At 47.4% G+C, this 20,703-nt stretch overlaps 1 protein-coding gene and 1 long non-coding RNA gene across 2 annotated transcripts in view; one reads left to right on the top strand and one right to left on the bottom strand.

Moving 5' to 3' along the window:
• Nucleotides 1-9,781, bottom strand: part of AMN (amnion associated transmembrane protein) — a 50,886-nt gene extending 41,105 nt beyond the window's left edge. The window contains exons 1-3 of the mRNA XM_074956290.1: nt 9,683-9,781; nt 2,756-2,874; nt 2,625-2,669 (exon numbers count right to left, since the gene is read on the bottom strand). Of these exons, the coding sequence (XP_074812391.1) occupies nt 2,625-2,669; nt 2,756-2,874; nt 9,683-9,725 (207 nt within the window). The 5' untranslated portion in view covers nt 9,726-9,781. The remainder of the gene's footprint in view (nt 1-2,624; nt 2,670-2,755; nt 2,875-9,682) is intronic.
• A 20-nt stretch (nt 9,782-9,801) lies between these two features.
• The window catches only part of LOC141989512 (uncharacterized), a 51,541-nt gene continuing 40,639 nt past the window's right edge, over nt 9,802-20,703 (top strand). The window contains exon 1 of the long non-coding RNA XR_012640002.1: nt 9,802-9,912. This is a non-coding gene — a long non-coding RNA (uncharacterized LOC141989512). The remainder of the gene's footprint in view (nt 9,913-20,703) is intronic.

Raw genomic sequence — 20,703 nt, 5'->3', positions numbered from 1 at the left:
AGTTTAGACAGATAGATGATAATTCCTCCAAGCATTTGTAGAAGAGTTAAATGTGGCACTCTGTGTTATTAAAGCACCAAAGCCACCAGTAGTTTAGGCAGCTTGTACAAATTATAGTCCAAAAATTTATAGGGCTTATTTGGATACAGTGACACACACACACATACACACACACACACACACACACACAAAGAAAGTGGCCTAGGCCAGTTTTCAAACTACTTATGGCAGCTAAAAAACAAAAAAGACAAGGACAATTCTGTCACAAATAGATCACATCTGGGTGAAAACCCCTATGGCCTGGATGTTAAGGTGATGGGTACATTAGAATTGCCAAAAACAGATCCAATTATAATAGGTATAAGGACAGCTAGAAAAATCAGGTCACCATGGCAACCTCAGCTGCCATTTCCATGAGCAAATGTTCTTTGCACAGAAATCAAGACGCACTGACTTTGGTCTGACATGATCGCGGTTAACAGGAACGTCTGGCTGCCTGCCAGGGCGGTGCACACATCACACAATTTGCTTTAAACTCCCATTTCCCCCTTAGATGATAAATTTTTGAAACCTTCTAAAAATGGTCACTTCAAAGAAAGCTTAGTGTAGTGAGGAAAAAAGATTTGGGATGATAGCTAAGTGTGACGGTTTTGAATGAATGAAAAGTGCCAACTGAAAGCTCATACCTCTCCTTGTGTCTGGAGCACCTCTGACATCCTGATTAGCCTCTCATTGACAAGAAATAAGAAACGGAAAGACCCATTAAGCTGCCTAGTTCATCCCCCTGAAAATGCTAGATTGCTCCCTGCAGCGTATCCTCGATCTCTCTCTGTCCTGTCAGTTTTTAAATGGCGCTCAGCGATGATAGGATAACCTGGAACTACCTCAGATTGGGCAGAGAGCCAGACAGGAAAGGCACACTGGTGTCTGTGGCCCTGATGATATAGTTCTTATACCACACTCCTCACTATGGCCCTGATCCAGCCACGCACCACAGCACCTGCTTAGCTCTATGCCCATGGGTAGTCCTACGGAAGTCAGTGACTAGACAGACAACGAGCTCTGACTCAAGTGATAGGGCTTCCACTGCTTCCCTCAGGGAGGCCATTCCATCGATTTTTTTGGCACTGTACTGCAGCTCTCCGATCTGTTTGAGGACTCGATGCTGTTTTCGCTTGGCAGCTTTTGTTACGAACTAGAATGCTACGGCGTATGGGGCCTCATGCACAAAAATTGTTATTGTTAATATTATTTTGCCAATAGGATTTTTTCCCTTGTGGTCATCTTAACTTCTCCTTTGTTTCACCTGGTCCCATGACACTCAGTTACAACCCCCTGCTGTTTTTATGCCCTTCAAATACCCTCCCAGAAGGCAGTGAGTGCTCTCAGCTGCCACTGCAGTGAGTGGAAGATGAAGGAGCTCAGCACTGGACCTTATTCATTCACTTGCTCAAGCTGCTGTATAAATACCTCGTTCTGTGCTGGTTCCTCCCTTCACCCCCAGAACCATTGTTGATGCTTTCTTCTGCACTCTCTCCAGGTTAGTGCTCTCTCTCTGGGATGTGGATACCCAGAACTGAACACACCTTCAAGGTGCAACCTCACCACGGAGGAGCCCTCGGCCCCACAGCCTCGGCCTGATCCCTCCTACATACGCCGACGCCACCACAATGTTGCACTGGAGGGTAATTTGATTTCTTTCCAAATGCCTCCCCTGCCACCAGCTCTGGTACTGCCCCCCATGAACTACAGTAATAGGTCTGGTTATCCTGGGGTGACTCTCTTTTCTGTGGTACACGTCACAACCAGCATTTTGCTCCCCGTGGAAACAAAAAGAGTGCTATTTGCTCAGCCTGGACAATGAATGGCTTTCTCGGAGAACAGCTCCGACACAATTCCACAAAACAACCAATATGGGGCTGTTCTGTAACACTCCTCCCACCCTGGCCCTCACAGCAAAACTCCAACCATAGGTGGTAGGTATAATAGGCCAGGGGAGGCTCAGCTGAGGATGTGGTATCTCCTATTCAGCTTCACGGGTTCATCAGTAATCTCCCTGGACTCCAGAGACATTACTGATGAACCCGGGAAGCTGAGTAGCAAGTACCACCTCCTCAGTCACCCCGGAACCTGCATAGCACATATAAAAAGCTCAGCGTTCTTCGGGAAGAGCTTTTGCTTTTCCCACCGGGTGGCTCTGGGTCTTGGGAGGTACAACTGGGGCCAACCCGGGGCTCCTCCAGTCTTGGGGGTGTGGGGGAGAGGGCAGAGAGGGGCTCAGGGCTCTGGCCTGCCCAGGGCTCCTCCAGCTGTGGCGGGGAGCTGGGATGTGGGGGCTCAGGGCTCCAACCATGGCAGGGGGGAAGCAGGGCTTGGGGCTCTGGCCACAGGAGTTTGGGCCTTGGGAGGAAGGGGCAGGGCCAGGGGGATACCCTCCCCAAAGGAGGGGGTCCACGCGCCCCTCCAACTGCCTATGCAAACACACCTAAGCCACCCAGGTCATCAAACGAGACACTAGAAGTGGCTAGAGAACCCAGGTGTCCTGCACTGCAGCAGTCCTTGTGTCCCATATTTTTGACAGCGTTCGTCACTACCACATCCGGTGCTGCAGTATGTGTCCTTACCATGTCTGCCAGAGAGTGAGTTGACTGGACAAAGACCGAGATCACCTGCAAGAAATGCAAAAAAGCTGAGTGCATTTTCTATAAGCAGGTAGAGATTGGCCCAAATGAATGCTATTTTGAAAATCAAATACCTGATTACTCTTGAAAAGGACCACATCGTTAGCACATGGGATTCTCTCTTTATCCCAGTTGGAAGCATTTTCAAAATTGGTGTTCGGAATCCATTGTTTGTACACAGCAATCGAAGCAGCTAGGTGAGGCAAAAAAAGAAATGGAATTCAATACTATTCTGTTTCTACACAGCAATTTCCAGACACGCTGTTGGCCAGATGGTGTATATTACTGTATCTCTGCTGAGGTCAATGGAGCTACAGGAACTGACACCAGCTGAGGATCCGGCCCTCTATAGCCCCCAAACTCCTCCCAGAATGAGTTAATACAGCCACACAAAGATAAACAACACTCAGCAAAGAAATGAGCTGCCAATGTCTCAGACTGGAACTAGAGGGCCCAGTCATGTCAGCTGTTCCTCAGATCTTACTCAGGCAAAATGCTCATCAACTTGCTGACTTTGCCATTGGTTTGCAATCTACACACTGCTGGTGTAAGAGCCTTCTCCTGTGCAGCACCTCTGGACTGCCAACCCAAAGCATTCAAAACACCACGATTCAGGCCCCTCCCCTCCCATGAGTTTGGCTTTAAAATCATCAGATTTGAATACTACTACCTGCTGGGTCCTTTTGATCTGCCTTCTGGTCTCTGAGCCTTTACAGACCATGTTTGCAAGCTTTTATCCACAGCCAGGAGGACTAGAAACTTTTTTTTTTTAAATGAAAGCTGAGATTCTCAAGTAATAGCATGACTCCAGGAGCTGAAGAAAAACACCTCAAATTGTCAGGCTCATGATGAAATCATGAGAGTTGTGACACTGGCTTCTGCCATGTTGAGCACCTTCCTTTATGTTCTTCCACCTCACCAGTCAACCAAGTCTACGCCGCTCCTCTTATTTATCTCTGCAGTTGCATTATTATTACTCACCGAAGGAGACAGGAGTTTAATTGGGTCAGGGCTGAGCAATCACTGAGCCAGCTGGGATCGGGTGTAGAGTAAGTGCAAAAGAGCAAGAAAAAAATGCATATGCTTTTAAACAAGAGGAGCAAGTAAGGCCTGGTCTAGACACAGATTTTATACCAGGATAACTATGTCGGTTAGAGAGGGGATTTTTTTACCAATCCAGTTATACTGGTACAACCCCTAACGTGGAGACAGTCATGGCTGTATAAATGTGCCCGAGGCCTGGTCTACACTAGAAAATGAGGCTGATTTAACTCTGTCACTCAGGGGTGTGAAACATGCACACCCCTGAGCAGAGTTGTTAAGCGAACCGAAGTCCCCGACTAGACAGTGCGAGGTCAATGGAAGACTTCTTCCGTCGGCCTAGCTACCAGCTCTTGGGGAGGTGGAGGGCCTGTGGCACCAGGAGAACCCTTGCTGTCAGCATAGGTAGTGGTACAGCAGTGCTGCAGAGGAGTTTTAAGTGTAGACAAGCCGTTATACCGGTAACGCTTATGCTTCGCCCCATGCAGGAACAGCTACACTACTACAGCCAAAGCACCTTTATAGCTGTATTTTTGTCTTATTTATAAGACAAGAGACAACGAAAAGAGATGCAGACAGACAGGAGAGTACAAAGAGTCAGCATGATGCACAGTACGGTAGTATAGCTAATGCAGGGTACAACTTTCCTTTGTAGACAAGGCCTAATTTAGCAACTGGATCTCATGGTGACTCATGCACTTGCGAACAATCAATAACATCTAGAGAGTGGCTGTCAAAATGCCATAGTAAAAGATGAGGAAGTTGGCCCAATTATTCAGTGTGGATAAACTACCTGACAAATGTAGCTGTTGCCTTTCTTTTATGAACTGACTCTTCTGCAGATGCCTTAGTGATTCCTATGCAGTGTTGGTGTAGCCATGTGGGTCCCAAGAGATTAGGGACAAGGTGGGTGGGGTAATAGTTTTTATTGGACCAACTGCCGTTGGTGAGAGAGACGAGGATTGGTGATTTTTAAACCTTTGCCAAATAATCTGGCTCATCCAGCCTCAGTTTATGGTTTGTTTGCAAACAACTCATTTGGACTCTTCACTACTATTCATTACTCGAGGCATGTGGTCAGCTACGTCACATGATATTGTTCCTACTCTTTGACTTTTCATACACAAGAAAAAACAAACACACTTGTCTCTCCACAAGTCCCCTACCTTGCAAATGAATATGGGAATTGTAGGAATAATAGCCAGTCTCTAAACACTTGTGCAAACACAAACCCATTTGCACTAATGATTGTGCATAGCAAATTCAAAGGAGCATGACTCTGGTTGTACCAGGCAGCGGTTGGGAATTTTAACCTATGTTTGAATACACCAGATCTGCCATATTCAGCCAGCTTGCCTAGCCCTGATTAACCTACAAGCAGACTGATTCATTCTGCGGGGATGGATTTAAAGAGACTTATCTGAGATTTAGAGCATCCTTCTGCCTCTATATGCCAGAGACGGAATTTTCTGCATAGGAGCAAAAAAGCATCCTCGCCTGCGTGTATGTCTTAAATAAAGCAACGTCAAAATCCCCGTGATCAGTGAGCACAGGGGACGTTTTCAATGTTGTGATTAACATGTAGCTGTGGATCGCCGATGGCTGAGAGAGAAGCACTGTCTGTGCATGTACAAGGCCTCCAGGTGGTAAATGAAAATGTTGTACTACTAGATACCGGTGTGTGAATATTACTTATTATTTATTTCTATGGGGATTAGGGCCCCATTGTACTGGACACTGTACAAACACAAAGACAGTCCCTGCCCCATAGTCTACAATTTAAACAACATGGAAGGGGTGATTAAACAGACAAGCAAGGTAGTGGGGGGCATAGGCACCGACTTCTGCTACGGCCAGTGGGTGCTTGATCCCCCTCTTTCCCCAGCCCCGCCCACATTCCAACCCCTTCCCCAAAGTTCCCACCCCAACTCTGCCCCCTCCCTGCCCCTATTCCGACTCCTTCCCCAAATCCTGGCCCCGGCCCTGCCTTCTCCCCTGAGCGTGCCACATTCCCGCTCCTCCCCCTCCCTCCCAGCATGCCGCCGAACAGGTGTTTGGCAGCAGCAAGGCAGGAAGCGCTGGGAGGTAGGCGGAGGAGCGGGGACGCAGGAGCCTGGCTGCCGGTGGGTGCAGAGCACTCACTAATTTTTCCCTGTGGGTGCTCCAGCCCCGGAGCACCCACAGAGTTGGTGCTTATGATGGGGGGTGAGGCCAAGGTAACAGAAGAGGGAGATGTGCTTGCCACAGTGGACAAAACAGTCACAGGCAGTCACCAGCCAAACCAGATGAAAATGAAGTTTGTCTTATCAAGTGTGTATATAAATGAGATTCACACAGTAATTCAGATTGGGCCACTCTTTCTATATCTACTGTTGGATTCTATGTGACCCACTGTACATGCATTTGTGACACAGAACATTGAATTGGTTTAATCCTTTGTGGGGAGATTGTCTCACATTGTCTAATCCTGCAAGAATTTGGTGTATTCCTGACATTTTTACTAGCCCTCTTCTCAACCATCTCCCTACCCCGCATATTTTTACACACCCTCTCTGCTGTAGATACAGGCACAGACATTTGCTCTGATCAGTATTACCCCTCCATCTGCCACCAAAGTCACTAGTGCAGCAGTATGAGTGTCTCACTCTGTCTCTGTCCCTCTGTCTGTTGTGGATTGAGAGGATGAGTTTAAGGAATGATGGTTCAAAGTCAGGACCCCAGCCTGACCCCCTGCCCATCCGGATCTTTTAATGATAAAAATGGGACATGTTTTTGAAAGTGCACCTCACTCCAGAAATTAGCATGATCAAATGAGAGCCTCTGTCATAGAAAAGGTTACAAGATAGTTTCCATTCCTATCTCCTGTTTTTGCATAACATTTTTTAAACATTCTCTTTTGGCGCTAACATTCCCCAAGCTTGGTCTGTGTCTGAACATGTAACTGACTCAACATTCGGAGTAAAATGGTTTCAATCATGTGAGTTACTGGACAGTAAAAAGAAATTTGCACTTTTCCCATGGTTAAAAGTTCTAACCACTTTTTTAACCAGTAAAGGCAACTGTGCCATTACTTACTTCATGTTGTGGTGGGGTGTTAAAATGAATGCTATGAGTGATGGGGAAGAAACTCTAAGTGGGGATCTGCTGAAATTTTAGCAGCACCGAATGATCTCCTTTGTAACATAATTGTACGTTCTTTTGTGTGGCCTGGCCAGGGGTGCTATTGAGACAATCACTGCATATGGCCATATGCAGACTAGAAAAAAAGGGGTATTTTTAAAATGTGCAAAAGCAGCATAGTGTAGACTGGGCAGTTGTAGTTTTAACATGTTTTAACTGGTCGAGGTTTAAACCTTAGTGGGGAACCTCAGGAGGCAAACTCAGGGAAGAGGGCTTCCTAGACTGTGCCTCCAAGACCTACATATGTTAAAATAACACCAGTTGCCTAGTGAAGACAAGACCTTACAGTGTGCTTTTATGGTCTTAGTGAAACACACAGCAAAACAGAACACCCAACCAACAAACAAAAACCCCACGGCTCCTTTAACAATAGCTGCTGAAAACCATAGAAAGCGCTTTCCAAAATTTCTAGTGTGCCCTGCACACTCTTATCCTTTTGTGACCCAGAAGCCCATTGGTACCAAAGGTTCACTATTCTTTACAATCAACTGCTGTCTCAGACCTGAGAAACTCAATACACCTAATACTCCACTCTCATAGTATCTATACAGGAAGGCTAGCATGTGAGGTCTCTGCTGACAACTTGTAACTTCCCAGTTCTCACAATCATTGTGAGGTGTGTGCGCATGGGTAATGTTTAAGGAATTACATAAGTATATTAAAAATTATACCTTATGGTCTTGGAGTACAAGTTAGTCACCAGGGAATCCTGTGTCTTGGTGATGGGCCATTCAAGTGGAAGAGAGTTGTCACCCCTCCGGTGATATAATGCAATGTTTAGTTGTCTACCCTTGCTCCAACCCACAACTGTCAATGGCAAACCATCAAAGACAACTGCCAACGATTGAAAAAACTTGGAGGTAAAAAGGATTGTTATAAAAGCCTGTAAACGGAGACAACAGACTGATTCAGCATATCGCAGGGTGGAGGAAGAAACTGTGTCCATTCACAGAGGAGACATCTTGTTGAGTAGGGGTGTTTCATGAACATTTGGATCCTGGTTTCTGGCTCTGCAACAGACTGAACTTTGTGGGGGAGAGAGACCTTCTTTATTAGGCAGGAAAGATAACTATTAATAAATGGAGGCCCTAATTCACGTTATGATTTTGTTTTATATTGTAACCATTTGTTTCCATCTCTCTCTCTCTCATTTCTAGTGGAACCTCTATTCTTTCTTAAATAAACTTTCTTTTATTTTATTATAAGTGCTCACAGGTGCTGTGTGTTATACAGGTACAGTGATTTAAGGTAAAACTGGTAAACTGCGGTACACTGCTTTTTTGGGACCAGAGATCTGGGATTTCTGGGAGTAGCCAGTGTCAGGATCTCACAGGGAATGCTTTACAAGGACTCAGGCACTGGAGTGTTACCTCTTGTTAACCTGCAAGACAAAGACCGGCTGGCATAACCCAGAAGAGTGAGCTTGAGAGGCTGACATGCTGGCGGTGTCAAGGAGCTAGAGCAGGCATGACTCCCTCATGCAGGAGGCAGGGGATAACAAGGTGACTCACAGTCCCAGGTACCCCAAGAACTGTCACACCTTCATTAAAATGAAAGTGTTTCTGTCCTTCACATGGTGAGGGCTGCATCGTAAACAGATCTGCTGCTGCCCTGCTAACCCAGCCTTGCAGTGAGCGGATTGCAGCCACACCATAGTGGCAATAATATGGAGAATTCACCCCCCGACCCCACCCCACTTTGATGCAGTGTGAATTCCAAAGCCAACCTGGGACATTCCAAAGCTAACATTATGAAGGCCCTGGTTCAGCAAGGTGCATACACACATGCCTAACTTAAAGCACGCAAGTAGTGTAATTGAAGCAAACAGGCGTGAGTCTGATTTAAGCCTTAAATTAGGCAAAAATTTGTATCCATTTTAAGGCCTCTTTACATTGCCAGAGCAGTGTAATGAGACTCCGAACCCATAGAACAAACTCACAAGTATTAAATTGAGCATGTGCGTGAGAACCTTACTGAACTGAAACTTAAACACGGGCAATTTTTTGTTTTGTCTTTTTCTTTTAAGACAAAAAAACCTATGAAATTAAATACAAAAAAACTGTGAATGCAATTCTGCAACTGCCTAGTTAAAATCCCCAGGAGTCAGGAAAAGCAAAGGTTAAAATTCCAACAGAATGTCTAAGTTGATTCCATTGCATATATGTAGAAAGTTCTATCCCTGTTTTGCTGGATAGATGTAGCTTACCTTATAAAGTGTACAATACCCAGTACCATAAGACAGACAGCCATATCCTCAGCTGGGGTAAATCGGCATAGTTTCCTTGCTTTCAACAAAGTAAGGCTGAATCACACAGCTGAGGATCTGGCCCCAAGTTGTGCAATGCAGCCAAGTTAACCGAACTGTTGCAGCCGCAGCTTATGCAATTCCTGATTTTAACTATGCACCACAGTTTTGCATTGATGCACCTTTTGCCTCTCTATCAACATCACTTGACTGTTTAATCAGCCCTTTCACTGAGGAATCATGGTCTCTGAATGTTAAATCCATATGCATATTCAATAGAAGATGATGGCTCTTCAGGGCCTTAAATAAAAAGAACCAAAAAACCCAAGCAGCAGAGGTGCAGCGAACAAGAGATGCAAATTACAGCCCACCTGCTCTTTCTCTGTCCGTTTGGAAACAAGTTTTTCCACTTGCATTAGAAATACGTCACCAAGTACAGAGTCCGTGGCTTTATTCCACACTACCTAAAGCCTGAAATGGAAAAAGCCATTCTGCCCTCATTCTCCATTCTCAGACAGGTCCTGTCATTACTCACCAAGGAGCTGCACGAAAAGGAGGAGGAAAAACAGACCCTTCATTTCGCAGTCCGCTGCTAGCACTTTCCTTCCCAGCCCTCTAATGAACTTTGGACTAGCCAGTGTCATGTGATGCTTCATACACTTGAGAATTTGTAGGGGAGCAGAAGCATTGGGAGAAGACTGGTGAACTATGACACTTTGGGATTCAGCTCATTTACACGGAGACTCGTCCAGTCTCAGAGACCAGGTTATATTTAACGTCTCCTCAAAGCTCACCGATTTTTTCACAGCATTGCTTTAACCTGCATGGCGCGGGATATAATCGTGAGAGCAGGGGATGGGAAGTCAGGGCTCCAGAGTTCCAGTCTCACCTCTGCACTGCCTCCTTGTAGGCTCTTTGACAAGTCGTCTCTCTATGCCTCAGTTTCCCCACCTGTACTTGCCCACCTTGCTGTGGTTGAAGATTCTTAGGCTGACTGTCTGTAAAGAGCTTTGAAGAGGTAAAGCACAGTACCAGTGCTAAGTGTTGTTATTGTATGTCATTCTCCACTCCAAAATGCCTCTTATCTTATAATTCCTAATAGTAGTGTCAATGTGTTTTCAATTAGCGTCCTTGGAGGAAAGCAGCTCACAGACATGGCTTGTACTTGTACTTTGGACACCCACTGATTTTCTCATTATCTGAACAGTTATGGCTCCTTTTCTATTCCAGCACAGTCTTAGCCAGGCAGTCAGGGGTCAAAGGAAGTCGCAGGCAGTAATATGAGCAAATGCAGGAGGAGGAACGTATTTCCTCCCAACAATTTGTCTCTCTCTGAATGCCCTAGAAGAGCACACCACCCCAGAGAGGCAGAAGGAGAATTCTGGACACATTGTCTGCTTCATCTAGTCTCCACTTACACTCCCAGATTTACCAGTCACCAGCTACTTCCCACAGACCTCCACTCACACTGGCTCTGCCTCTGGCTCGAGGAGACTCTGCTGTTTAGGGTCAGTGGGTTTGCATCAAGAGTGGGGGGGGGTATGGTTGGTGGGGAGTCTCAAGATGGCTACACCTAGGCGTTTGTGTTAAGGTGTGCGTAAAGAAGCATCCGGTGTCTGTCAGAGGGTCTTGGTTGCTGTGTGTCTCTGCACTGAACTGTTGACATGCGTATGTCTGGGACTGTAGTAGGGTGCGCACAGGACGATCTGAGTGACCCCATCGTTGTTTCTGTCAGTGGGTCTGTGATGGGGGCGTGTGAGGGTATGTGTTACTATCGACCTTGATCAGTTGGCGTGTATGAGTGGGTGGGCATGCAGAACTATGGGTATGTTTCTGTTTTGGGTGGGGTGTAGGAATGTTTGTTCGTATGGCTGATTAAACTGGGAAGGGGAGGTGTGTGCCAGGGTGTGTGTCAGCGTGTCCAGCTGAGGGGGGAAAGGGAGAGGTCTGTGTCAGGGTGTGTGTCAGCGTGTCCACCTGTGGATGGGGGGAGATCCGTGTCAGGCTGTACGTCAATATGACCGGCTGTGGGAGAGGGTCCCTGTCAGGCTGTGTGTCAGCATGTCCGACTGTGAGTGGGGGGAGTTCTCTCAGGCTGTGCATCAACATGGTCAGCTGTGCCATGGAGTCCCTGTCAGGCCGTGCATCAGTGTGTCCGGCTATGGGTGGGATGAGGTCCCTCTCAGGCTGTGCATCAGCGTGTCTGGCTATGGATAGGATGAGGTCCCTCTCAGGCTGTGCATCAGCGTGTCTGGCTATGGATAGGATGAGGTCCCTCTCAGGCCGTGCATCAGCATGTCCAGGTGTGGGATGAGGTCTCTGTCAGGCCATGTGTCAGCATGTCCGGCTGTGGATGGAATGAGGTCCCTGTCAGGCTGTGTGTCAGCATGTCCAGCTGTGGAATGAGGTCCCTATTAGGCTGTGTGTCAGCATGTCCGGCTCTGGGTGGGATGAGGTCCCTGTCAGGCCATGCGTCAGCATGTCCGGCTGTGGGATGAGGTCCCAGTCAGGCCATGTGTCAGCACATCCAGCTGTGAGGTGAAGTCCCTGTTAAGCTGTGCATCAGCATTTCCAGATGTGGGATGAGGTCCCTTCAGGTCATGCATCAGCGTGTCTGGCTTTTGGATGAGGTCCCTGTCAGGCCATGCGTCACCATGTCTGGCTGGGGGATAAGGTCCCTGTCAGGCTTTGTGTTTGGATATTTGTGTGCTGCATCACTTAGTTCTGGATATTCACTTCAACCCACTCTAAGGCCTTGTCTTCACTAGTGGACATACCACAGTGGCTGTGTCCAAGACTTGCACTGGTGCTGACTACCCCAGTTTGCTGCTTTCTTTCCTCTAGTGGGAGAAGATTTGTGGGAAACCTGCCTCTCTCACCTCTACCTCCCTCGTCGTCATCTTGACTCAGAAGCATGAGAAAAATTTCTGAGGGCTTCATATAACTGCAGTGCTATGAAACAGGTGTGGGGGGCACTCACTGCTCCCTCTCGCAAGCACCAGCTGTGGCAGCCCACGAGATGTGGGCCCACGGCTTTGGCAACTAAGAGCAGCTAATTTTGGGCACATTCCACCACTACTACACTTGGAAGCATTTCCATGGTCCCACTTCCTAGCAACTCTGGACAGCATCCCCCGGATCCTTGGCAAACCCTTTACTAGCCACTAAAAAGGGACACATGCCTTACCAAGAAAAAGCATATGGGAAATTTGGGGATGGGGGAAGCACAGGGCTCATGCCCTCCATTCCCCTATGGCAGGTCAGCTCAGTGGTTGGAAGAGGAGGATGTGCTTGTGCACATCTAAGAACAAAGAACGTAGGCCATACTTACAAAATGGGGGACACACTCTGGGAAGCAGTGACTCTGAAAAAATCTTGGGATTCATGGTGGATGTAAAGGAATGGCCTCCTCCTTGATGCCCCCTTGTGGCCTTGGAGCAGCACTGCAAGTGGCCCCGCACCTTAGTTTCCTTCTTGGGGCCCTGGTAACTCCATGCAAACTTGTCCTCTACTCCATCAACATGGTTTATTAACAAAACATAACAAAAGTACCAAGATATAGTCCAATACCACCCCAGTGCTTAAAGTCCTTGTTCTCACCACACCTTAGTGTCTTCCATCACAGATAGGCTTCTGTCTGTCTTCTTCTGCCCTCTGCTGGGACAGCCACTCCAGCCTTTTCTTCTGGGGTGCTACCCTGCTCTTCTCAGCAGGAACACCCACAGCCTCTCTGTTGGGAGCAGCCTTGCCAGAGGGCATCCTCATTTCCCCTGACCCTCTCACTATTCCTCGGGGTCTAGCTCTCCAGCAAGTAGAAGTCAGGAGGTAAGCCCCTCCACCTCTCCCCCTGCCTTCAGCCCTCTCTGGTCCTTGGCTTTAGCTCTTGGCTTAGAGCCAGTTGGCATCTCCTCTGCTGCTCCTCCTGCCTTCAAGCCCTCTCCAGCCCTGGCTCAGGGATGCCAGCCAGCAAACCTCTCCCATCTTCAGCCCTCTCCCAGGAATCACCTTCTGTGTGCAGCAGAAACACTGTGAAACACTGTGTGATTCAGTCTGCTCTGACTCCTGATTGAGGTTTGATAGCCTTCAGGTGCTGCCCCAGCCTCTTAATTGGCCAAACTGGGAGCACCTAGACTGGAACAGAAATGTGTTAACAGAGTTCTCTTCATTCTAGCAGAGAAAGGTATAACGTGATCCAATGGCTGGAAGAAGTTGAAGCTAGACAACTTCAGACCAGAAACAAGGTGCAAATTTTTAACAGTGAGAGTGATTAACCATTGGAATGGTTTACCACTGGAACATTTTAAATCAAAATTGGATATTTTTCTAAAAAATCTCCTCTAGTTTAAACAGGAATTAAGTCAAGGAAGTTCTGTGGCCTGTGTTATACAAGAGGTCAGATGAGATGTTCACACTGGTCTTTTCTGACCTTGAAATCTATGGATCTAAGGAAGCAGCCAGTTACATCCAATTGTTTCCTATCCCTTCCCAGTGCTGGAGAGGGGAAAAGGGCTGGCCCAGGAACTTCAGAGCTTACCTGGCCACATGGTACTCCAGGCCTCTGCTTACTCTGTCCATGCTACCAGATGACCCCAGGCAGTAGGCTTTCTGAGAAGAGATCATTACAGGCTGGTAAACCTAATTTCAGTACGACACAAATTAGTTGAAAAAGCACAGAATTATCAGACACATAGATGGACACGATTTGTTGGAGAAGAGTTAACATGGTTTTTGTAAAGGGAAATCATGCCTCACCAATCTACTAGAATTCTTTGAGGGGATCAACAAGCATGTGGACAAGGGTGATCCAGTGGATATATTGTACGTAGATTTTCAGAGACTTTGACAAGGTCCCACACCAGAAGCTCTTAAGCAAAATAATCTGCCATGGGATAAGAGGGAAGGTCCTCTCATGAATTAGTAACTGGTTAAAAGATAGGAAACAAAGGGTAGGAATAAATTGTCAGTTTTCAGAATGGAGAGAGGGAAATAGAGGTGTCCTCCAGGGGTTTGTACTGGACCAGTACTGTTCAACATATTCATAAATGATCTGGAAAAGGGGGTAAACAGTGAGGGGGCAAAATTTGCAGATGATACAAAACTTACTCAAGATAGTTAAGTCCAAAGCAGACTGTGAAGAATTACAAAGGGATCTCATAAAACTGGGTGACTGGACAACAAAATGGCAGACGAAATTCATTGTTGATAAATGCAAAGTAATGCACATTGGTAAACCTGTAATCCCAACTATACATATAAAATGATGGGATCTAAATGAGCTGTCACCACTCAAGAAAGAGATCTTGGCGTCATTGTGGAGAGTTCTCTGAAAACATCCGCTCAATGTGCGGTGGCAGTCAAAAAAGCTAATAGGATGCTGGGAATCATTAGGAAAGGGAGGTCAGACTAGATGATCATAATGGTCCCCTCTAACCTTAATAGCTATGAATCTATAAGACAGAAAATAGATTGCCTCTATATAAATCCATGGTACGCCCACACCTTAAATACTATGTGCAGAGCTGGTCACCCCATCTCAAAAAAGATATATTGGAACTGGAAAAGGTACAGACAAGGGTAACAAAAATGATTAGGGGTATGGAACAGTTTTTGTATAAGGAGAGATTAATAAGACTGGAACTTTTCAGCTTGGAAAAGAGACGTCTAAGGGTGAAATGACAGAGGTCTATAAAATCATGATTGGTGTGGAGAACGTAAATAAGGAAGTGTTATTTATTACTTCTCATAACACCAAAAACTAGGGATCACCCAATAAAATTAATAGGAAGCAGGTTTAAAACAAACAAAAGGAAGTATTTATTCACACAAAACACAGTCAACCCATGGAGCTCTTTGCCAAGGGATGTTGTGAAGGCCAAGAGTATAACAGGGTTCAAAAAAGAACTAGATAAGTTCATGGAGGATAGGTCCATCAGTGGCTATTAGCCAGGATGGGCAAGGATGCAAAACTATGCACTGAAGTATCCCTAGCCTCTCTTTGCCAGAAGCTGAGAATGGGTGACAGGGGATGGATCACTTGACGATTACCTATTCTATTCATTCTTTCTGAAGCACCTGGCATTGGCCACTGTCAGAAGACATGATACTGGGCTAGATGGACCATTGGTCTGACCCAGTATGGCTGCTCTTATGTTCTCTCTGCCCTGTAGCCAACATTTTCAAACAGGTGCCCAAGTTAGGCATCTAAATCAATGTTTTGGCATCTGTGTTGCTGGTGTGATGTCTGCCACCAGCAGTTGCCATTGATTTCACAGGGAGTTGCCTGCTCAGCAGCATGGAAATTCAGGCCACTTTCATCCAGTGCGACGGGTATGTCAAGTGGAGTGTGGTGCTTAAGTTACATGGGCCCCTGGTGCTCACTGTCTCAGGGAGTCTCTGCAGCAGAGAAGACTAGGCTGGAGGTCTCACATGCAACAACCAGACCATTTTTTACTCGTCAACCCTGCAGCTCAGGGTGGCCTCTTCACTCCAGGTTCAGAGACAATGACGGTTCTGGGCACTCAACATGAGCAGGTGGAGTTTTATCAGCCCTACATGATCAACACAGAAGGCCAGATGTGTGATGCATGTAAGCACCTGTCTCTGTACACTGGTGCCAGGTCAGGCAGTCTAGGAGGTGTTCTGAGAAGGGAGCGGGGGTATTTCTCCTATCTTCTCAGCCAACTGGAAATCTCTCCCATCAGAAGTAAGACTGATAGTCTCTCTGCCTGATTAGGGAGCAAGGTTTGATCAAGTGAGTAGGGATTTGGACTCAGGAGGCCTGGGTTTGGTTCTCAGCTCAGCCACAAACTCCTGATGGGACCTTGGACAAAGCACTTAACCTATCCAATGTCTCAGTTCCCCATCTGCGAAACGGGACAATACTTCCCTACTTGCCAGGGGTCTCATGGGGATACGATCTGTTGCTAGCTTTGAGGTGCTCAAACACTATGTGGCTGGGGGTCATGGAAGCACCTAGATAGGTAGATCAGAGATGTGCTCGGTGGGTGAAGTCTGATCTCATAATCAGCACATTGTGCAAACATTTCTGCACAAGTTTTTAATGACGTCAGTGCTGGTGAAAAGCAGGGAGCTGACCGGCCGAGTGTCCTGCCTTTATCCACAGAATAAGCACAACACAGATAGCAGCAGCACAATCTTCCCCGCACAGCCCTGTGCCAACCTGCCTCGGCTCAGAGGTGGAGAGACCACCCCCTCTGCAGATGACCCAGAGGCTTCCAACCGCGACTGCTTCCAGCTGTGGCTGTGTGATGTGCGCACTTGTCTGCTAGCAGCTGGACTGAGACCGTCAGGCCATTTCCCACAGCGCCAGAGCCGTGCTGGAGAAAGTGGTGGCATCTGGGGTCAGGGACAGGTCTAGCTAATTCTGCAGAAATTGTTTTAGGGGCTGAAGCAGTTTTAAAGAAAAACCACACACGCACACATAACCAGGTCACTCAAAGCCGTTGTGGAAACACACTAGAAAGGGACTTTCTCAAAGGTCCTGGTCCTCAGCTGGGATTTATCAGGGAGTTCCACTGTAGTCACTCTTCAGAGACCTTTTCCCTGCCCCCAGAGAGCTGAGCTAACCTTACTTAAGCATGGCATGTCAACTAACACCCCCTGCCCTCACCACTCCCTACTCTTCTTCCCCCAGAGACCTTCCAGTGAACAGGAAGGAAAGATGACAATCTACACACGACGCCACCTCTCCTGAGTCAGAGAGAAAGAAGAGGAACGTGGCCTGCAAACTTGTCTAGCCAAAAACCTTGCAAGACAATAGCCGTCTGGTTGGATGCTGGCCAAACCCATATCAGTGTTTTCCACGAGGTGGGAACAGGCTGTAAAGAGGTGAACGGTTCCCTCTCTCATTACCAATCCCAAATCTGGCCCTGTGGGCTCTTTAGATTAATGCTGGCCTGCAGTAAAATCCCCTGTATTTTCATAGGCCCTCAGAAGTGGGCAGGATGGAAGGAAGGGAATGTTCAGCCATAAAAGCTTCAGGAAAGGAGGACTGCTTAGGACAAAGGCAAGAAAACCCTGGTCGCACAGGGGTACAAGCTTGCTCTTGGTTTCGGCACCTTAATTTGGCTGCCATGCGACACTGCGTTTGTCTAACCATTCTGCCCAGTGCCTCATCAGAAACCAAACAAATCCCTCTGAAAACAAACTGGCAGGTTGCATGTGTGCCCTGGGGCAGGAGGGCAGAGCAGTGCGCACACAAAGCACACATAAGCCGGGAGGATCAACTTCCTGCCCAGTGCCATTCACTGGGCTGGAATGCACACAGCCGTCTGCTCCAAGGCAGCGAAAAACACAGCAGAGCTGCTGCCTCCCAGCTGGCTCAGACTCAGCCTGTTCCCTGTTAATGTGAACCAGAAGAGGAGTATGAACCCAGGCCATGTGCTGCCCACAGGCTCTATACTTTAATGGCTGCTGCCCCACTCCCCAGTGTCTACTACTCAGAGCAACAGCTACAGACACCGACTGAGATCATTTTTGTAATCCAGTTAATGAGCAGCTGTTGGTTTGGTCACCCTTCAGCAGCAGTGAGGGTCCAGAGAGATGCCCTGCTGAAGTTAGGAGTTCTTCCACTGATTTCGGCAGGGCCAGGGTTTCACTCCCAAACAGGGAGTGATCTAGGACATCAGACACATACTGTAATATCCCGCCACTTTGCCAAAGATCTCGTCGGGGTGCTGCAATCAAACCCTTCATGCAGGGGGATGCATTCAGCATCATTCCAGGGTCCTAGCTCCTGATTCTAAAGTACCACAATAGGCTGGGGCCTAATGAGTTCAGAGACCACCTCTCCTCCCGCAAGCCACTGCCCTCCCTGGGGATGTTGCGGTGGATGGTCCCCCTCCTTTGGGCCCAGGGTCTGGAATCAGGGGATGGGTGTTCTGGGCAGAGGGCCCTCAGCTGTGCAATTCCTCATTACCACAGAGGAGGATGAGGGCACAATGAAAGGCCCTCCTCACCCATGCAAGCCTTTCCCCAATAAAGGGGGCTGTGGAACAGATGGGGAGGCAGCCTGCTAGGGGGCAGGCTACCAGACTGGGAGTAAGGAGAGCTGGGTTCAATTCCTGCCTCTGACCTTGGACAAATCTTTCCCCTTAGGTAAAAATGGAGGTAATGAAACTTACCCACCTCTGTGCAGGCTGAAGGGCAGAGAGCACTTTGAGCATGGTTATTGTTTCTCTTGCAACAAAACCATGCACAGGGATCTCACCTAGGGAAGGAGCACACACTTGGACTCCTGGAGATTCACGTCCTTCCTTTGACAGAAATGAAGCTGCTCTCACTTACGTATGTAACACTTGACACTACTGAGAAATAGATGGATGAATGAGAAATGTGACTTAGATAGACAGACACATGGGTCAGGCTGGAACATGGCACAGAAAGAGAGAAAAATAGATTAAGGAACTAAAAATCAATGCACAGAAATGAAAGCAAGCAGCCCCATGCCAAGTACTAACATGGTGCCCTTCATGTCTTCAACATACGGTATGGATTTTGACTAACTAATCTTCACAACATCCCCATTTTACAGAACCGTGAATCACACACCCAGAGAATCACTTGACATGCCAAAGGTCACGTTACAAATCAGGGGCAGAACCAAAAATACCATTGGCATTAGCTATTAGACACAGCTGCCTGTTAGAACGTCCAGCAAGCAAATCCAATGACTGACTGTGCTTTTCTGTCCATACGTGTGGCTATTAGTATTCTCTCTATTTAAAACAATCACACACCCAGAAATTAACTGCTGAACTGGGACTGGTCAGCAGAGGGTGTAGCATGTATTTAAATGCCACAAAAACAACGAGGAGTCCGGTGGTACCTTAAAACAGATTTATTTGGGCATAAGCTTTTTTTTTGGGGGGGGGGCGGGAAGAGGGGAAGGTTTACACAAGCTTGCAATAGACAGCTGGTGACCCCCAGGGGTCAGTGGGGGAAAGGAACTGTTTTTATGTGGGTTTTTTCTAAAGTTGCTTCAGGACCTGGGACACATCCTAATTGAATTGGCCCTGTCAACACTGGTTCTCCACTTGTAAAGTAACTCCCTTCTCTTCGCCCTGGTCTACACTGGGTGTGGGGGGGGTGGGGGTGGGGAATCGATCTAAGTTAAGCAACTTCAGCTACATGAATAACATAGCTGAAGTCGACGTACTTAGATCGACTTACCGTGGTGTCTCCACCATGGTGAGTCGACTGCTGCTGCTCCCCCAGCGCCTCTCGCGGCGCTGGAGTACAGGACTCGACGGGAGAGAGCTTGGGGGTCAATTTATCGCATCTAGACTAGACGCGATAAATCGATCCCTGCTGGATCGATTGCTGCCCGCCAATCCAGCAGGTTGTGAAGACATACCCGATGTGTCAGTATATTTATGCCTGCACCTGTAATTTTAACTCCATGCATCTGAAGAAGTGGGTTTTTTGCCCACAAAAGCTCATGCCCAAATAAATCTGTTAGTCTTTAAGGTGCCGCTGGACTCCCCATTGTTTTTGTGGATACAGACTAACACGGCTACCCTTCTGATACTTAAATGCCACACTTATTGGAGAGAGATTGGTTAGCTGGATGCTACCAGATGGAAGTGCTTCGCTGTGTCTGGCTAGTGCTACACTATACCTGCAGATGATACGGCCATCTCTGAAGAGGAAACGTACCAAGGATGATCAATTGCCCTGATAGATGGTAATAAAGTGACTGATTCAAAGCATTTACAGTAGGATGACTTGAGCTGGAAATCATCTTAAAACTGCCGCAAAGATTTCCCCACTTCCCCTCCCTGAGACCCTACAGAATCAAACCTGTCCTTCTAGCAAAAAAGAAGGGCCTGGAGCTCCCTTCAGAGCTCATCACAAGAATCACTGCTGAGCAGCACAAAAGGTCTCCCCTCCTCTATATCATGCCCTCAGCTCTGAAGCTGCCTCCACAGTCCTCCCGGCACCACCAGACTGGGAATAAAACCAGGTCCTGTGGACGGCAGTACAGAGCACTCCAACTAGAGCTGGGTCAGTTATGAAAACAAGGCTGTGACTGTCAGTTAGCACTATAAGTTCATTTCAGGCATGTTTATGCCGGTTTGCAGTCCCTCTCTGGGAACATTCAAGCAAACGCGTTTCCCTACTAAGGATATTGGTGGAGAGTGGTTAAGGGCACAGAAAAATTCGTCTACAGTGAGAGGATGAAAGGACTGGGGCAGCTTACCCAAGAGCAGAGGTGATTGAGAGGGGTCACAGTAAAGGCATACACAAGACTGACAGGCACAGGGAAGGTAGAATTAGTCAACTTGTCTCAGAAATACAAAATACCCAGGGACATTCAAAGGTAGCAAGTTCAAAACTAGTAAAACTATTCTCCTCTTCAACTACTCCTCCCTCCTCTCTCCCCCGCCCCTACTATTAGCCCATGAAACTCATTCCCCAAGACCTAACTGATTGAGCTTTGGGGCAGGTACCTAATAAATGCCGCCCGCAGGGTTTCTTGCACCTTCCTCTGAAGCCGCTGATACTGGCCACTAGCACAGTGATAGGGTCCTGGAC

The sequence above is a fragment of the Natator depressus genome, chromosome 6 (genome assembly GCF_965152275.1).
Source record: "Natator depressus isolate rNatDep1 chromosome 6, rNatDep2.hap1, whole genome shotgun sequence".
NCBI classification, from domain to species: Eukaryota; Metazoa; Chordata; order Testudines; family Cheloniidae; genus Natator; species Natator depressus.
This window is presented reverse-complemented; position numbering and strand designations above follow the sequence as displayed.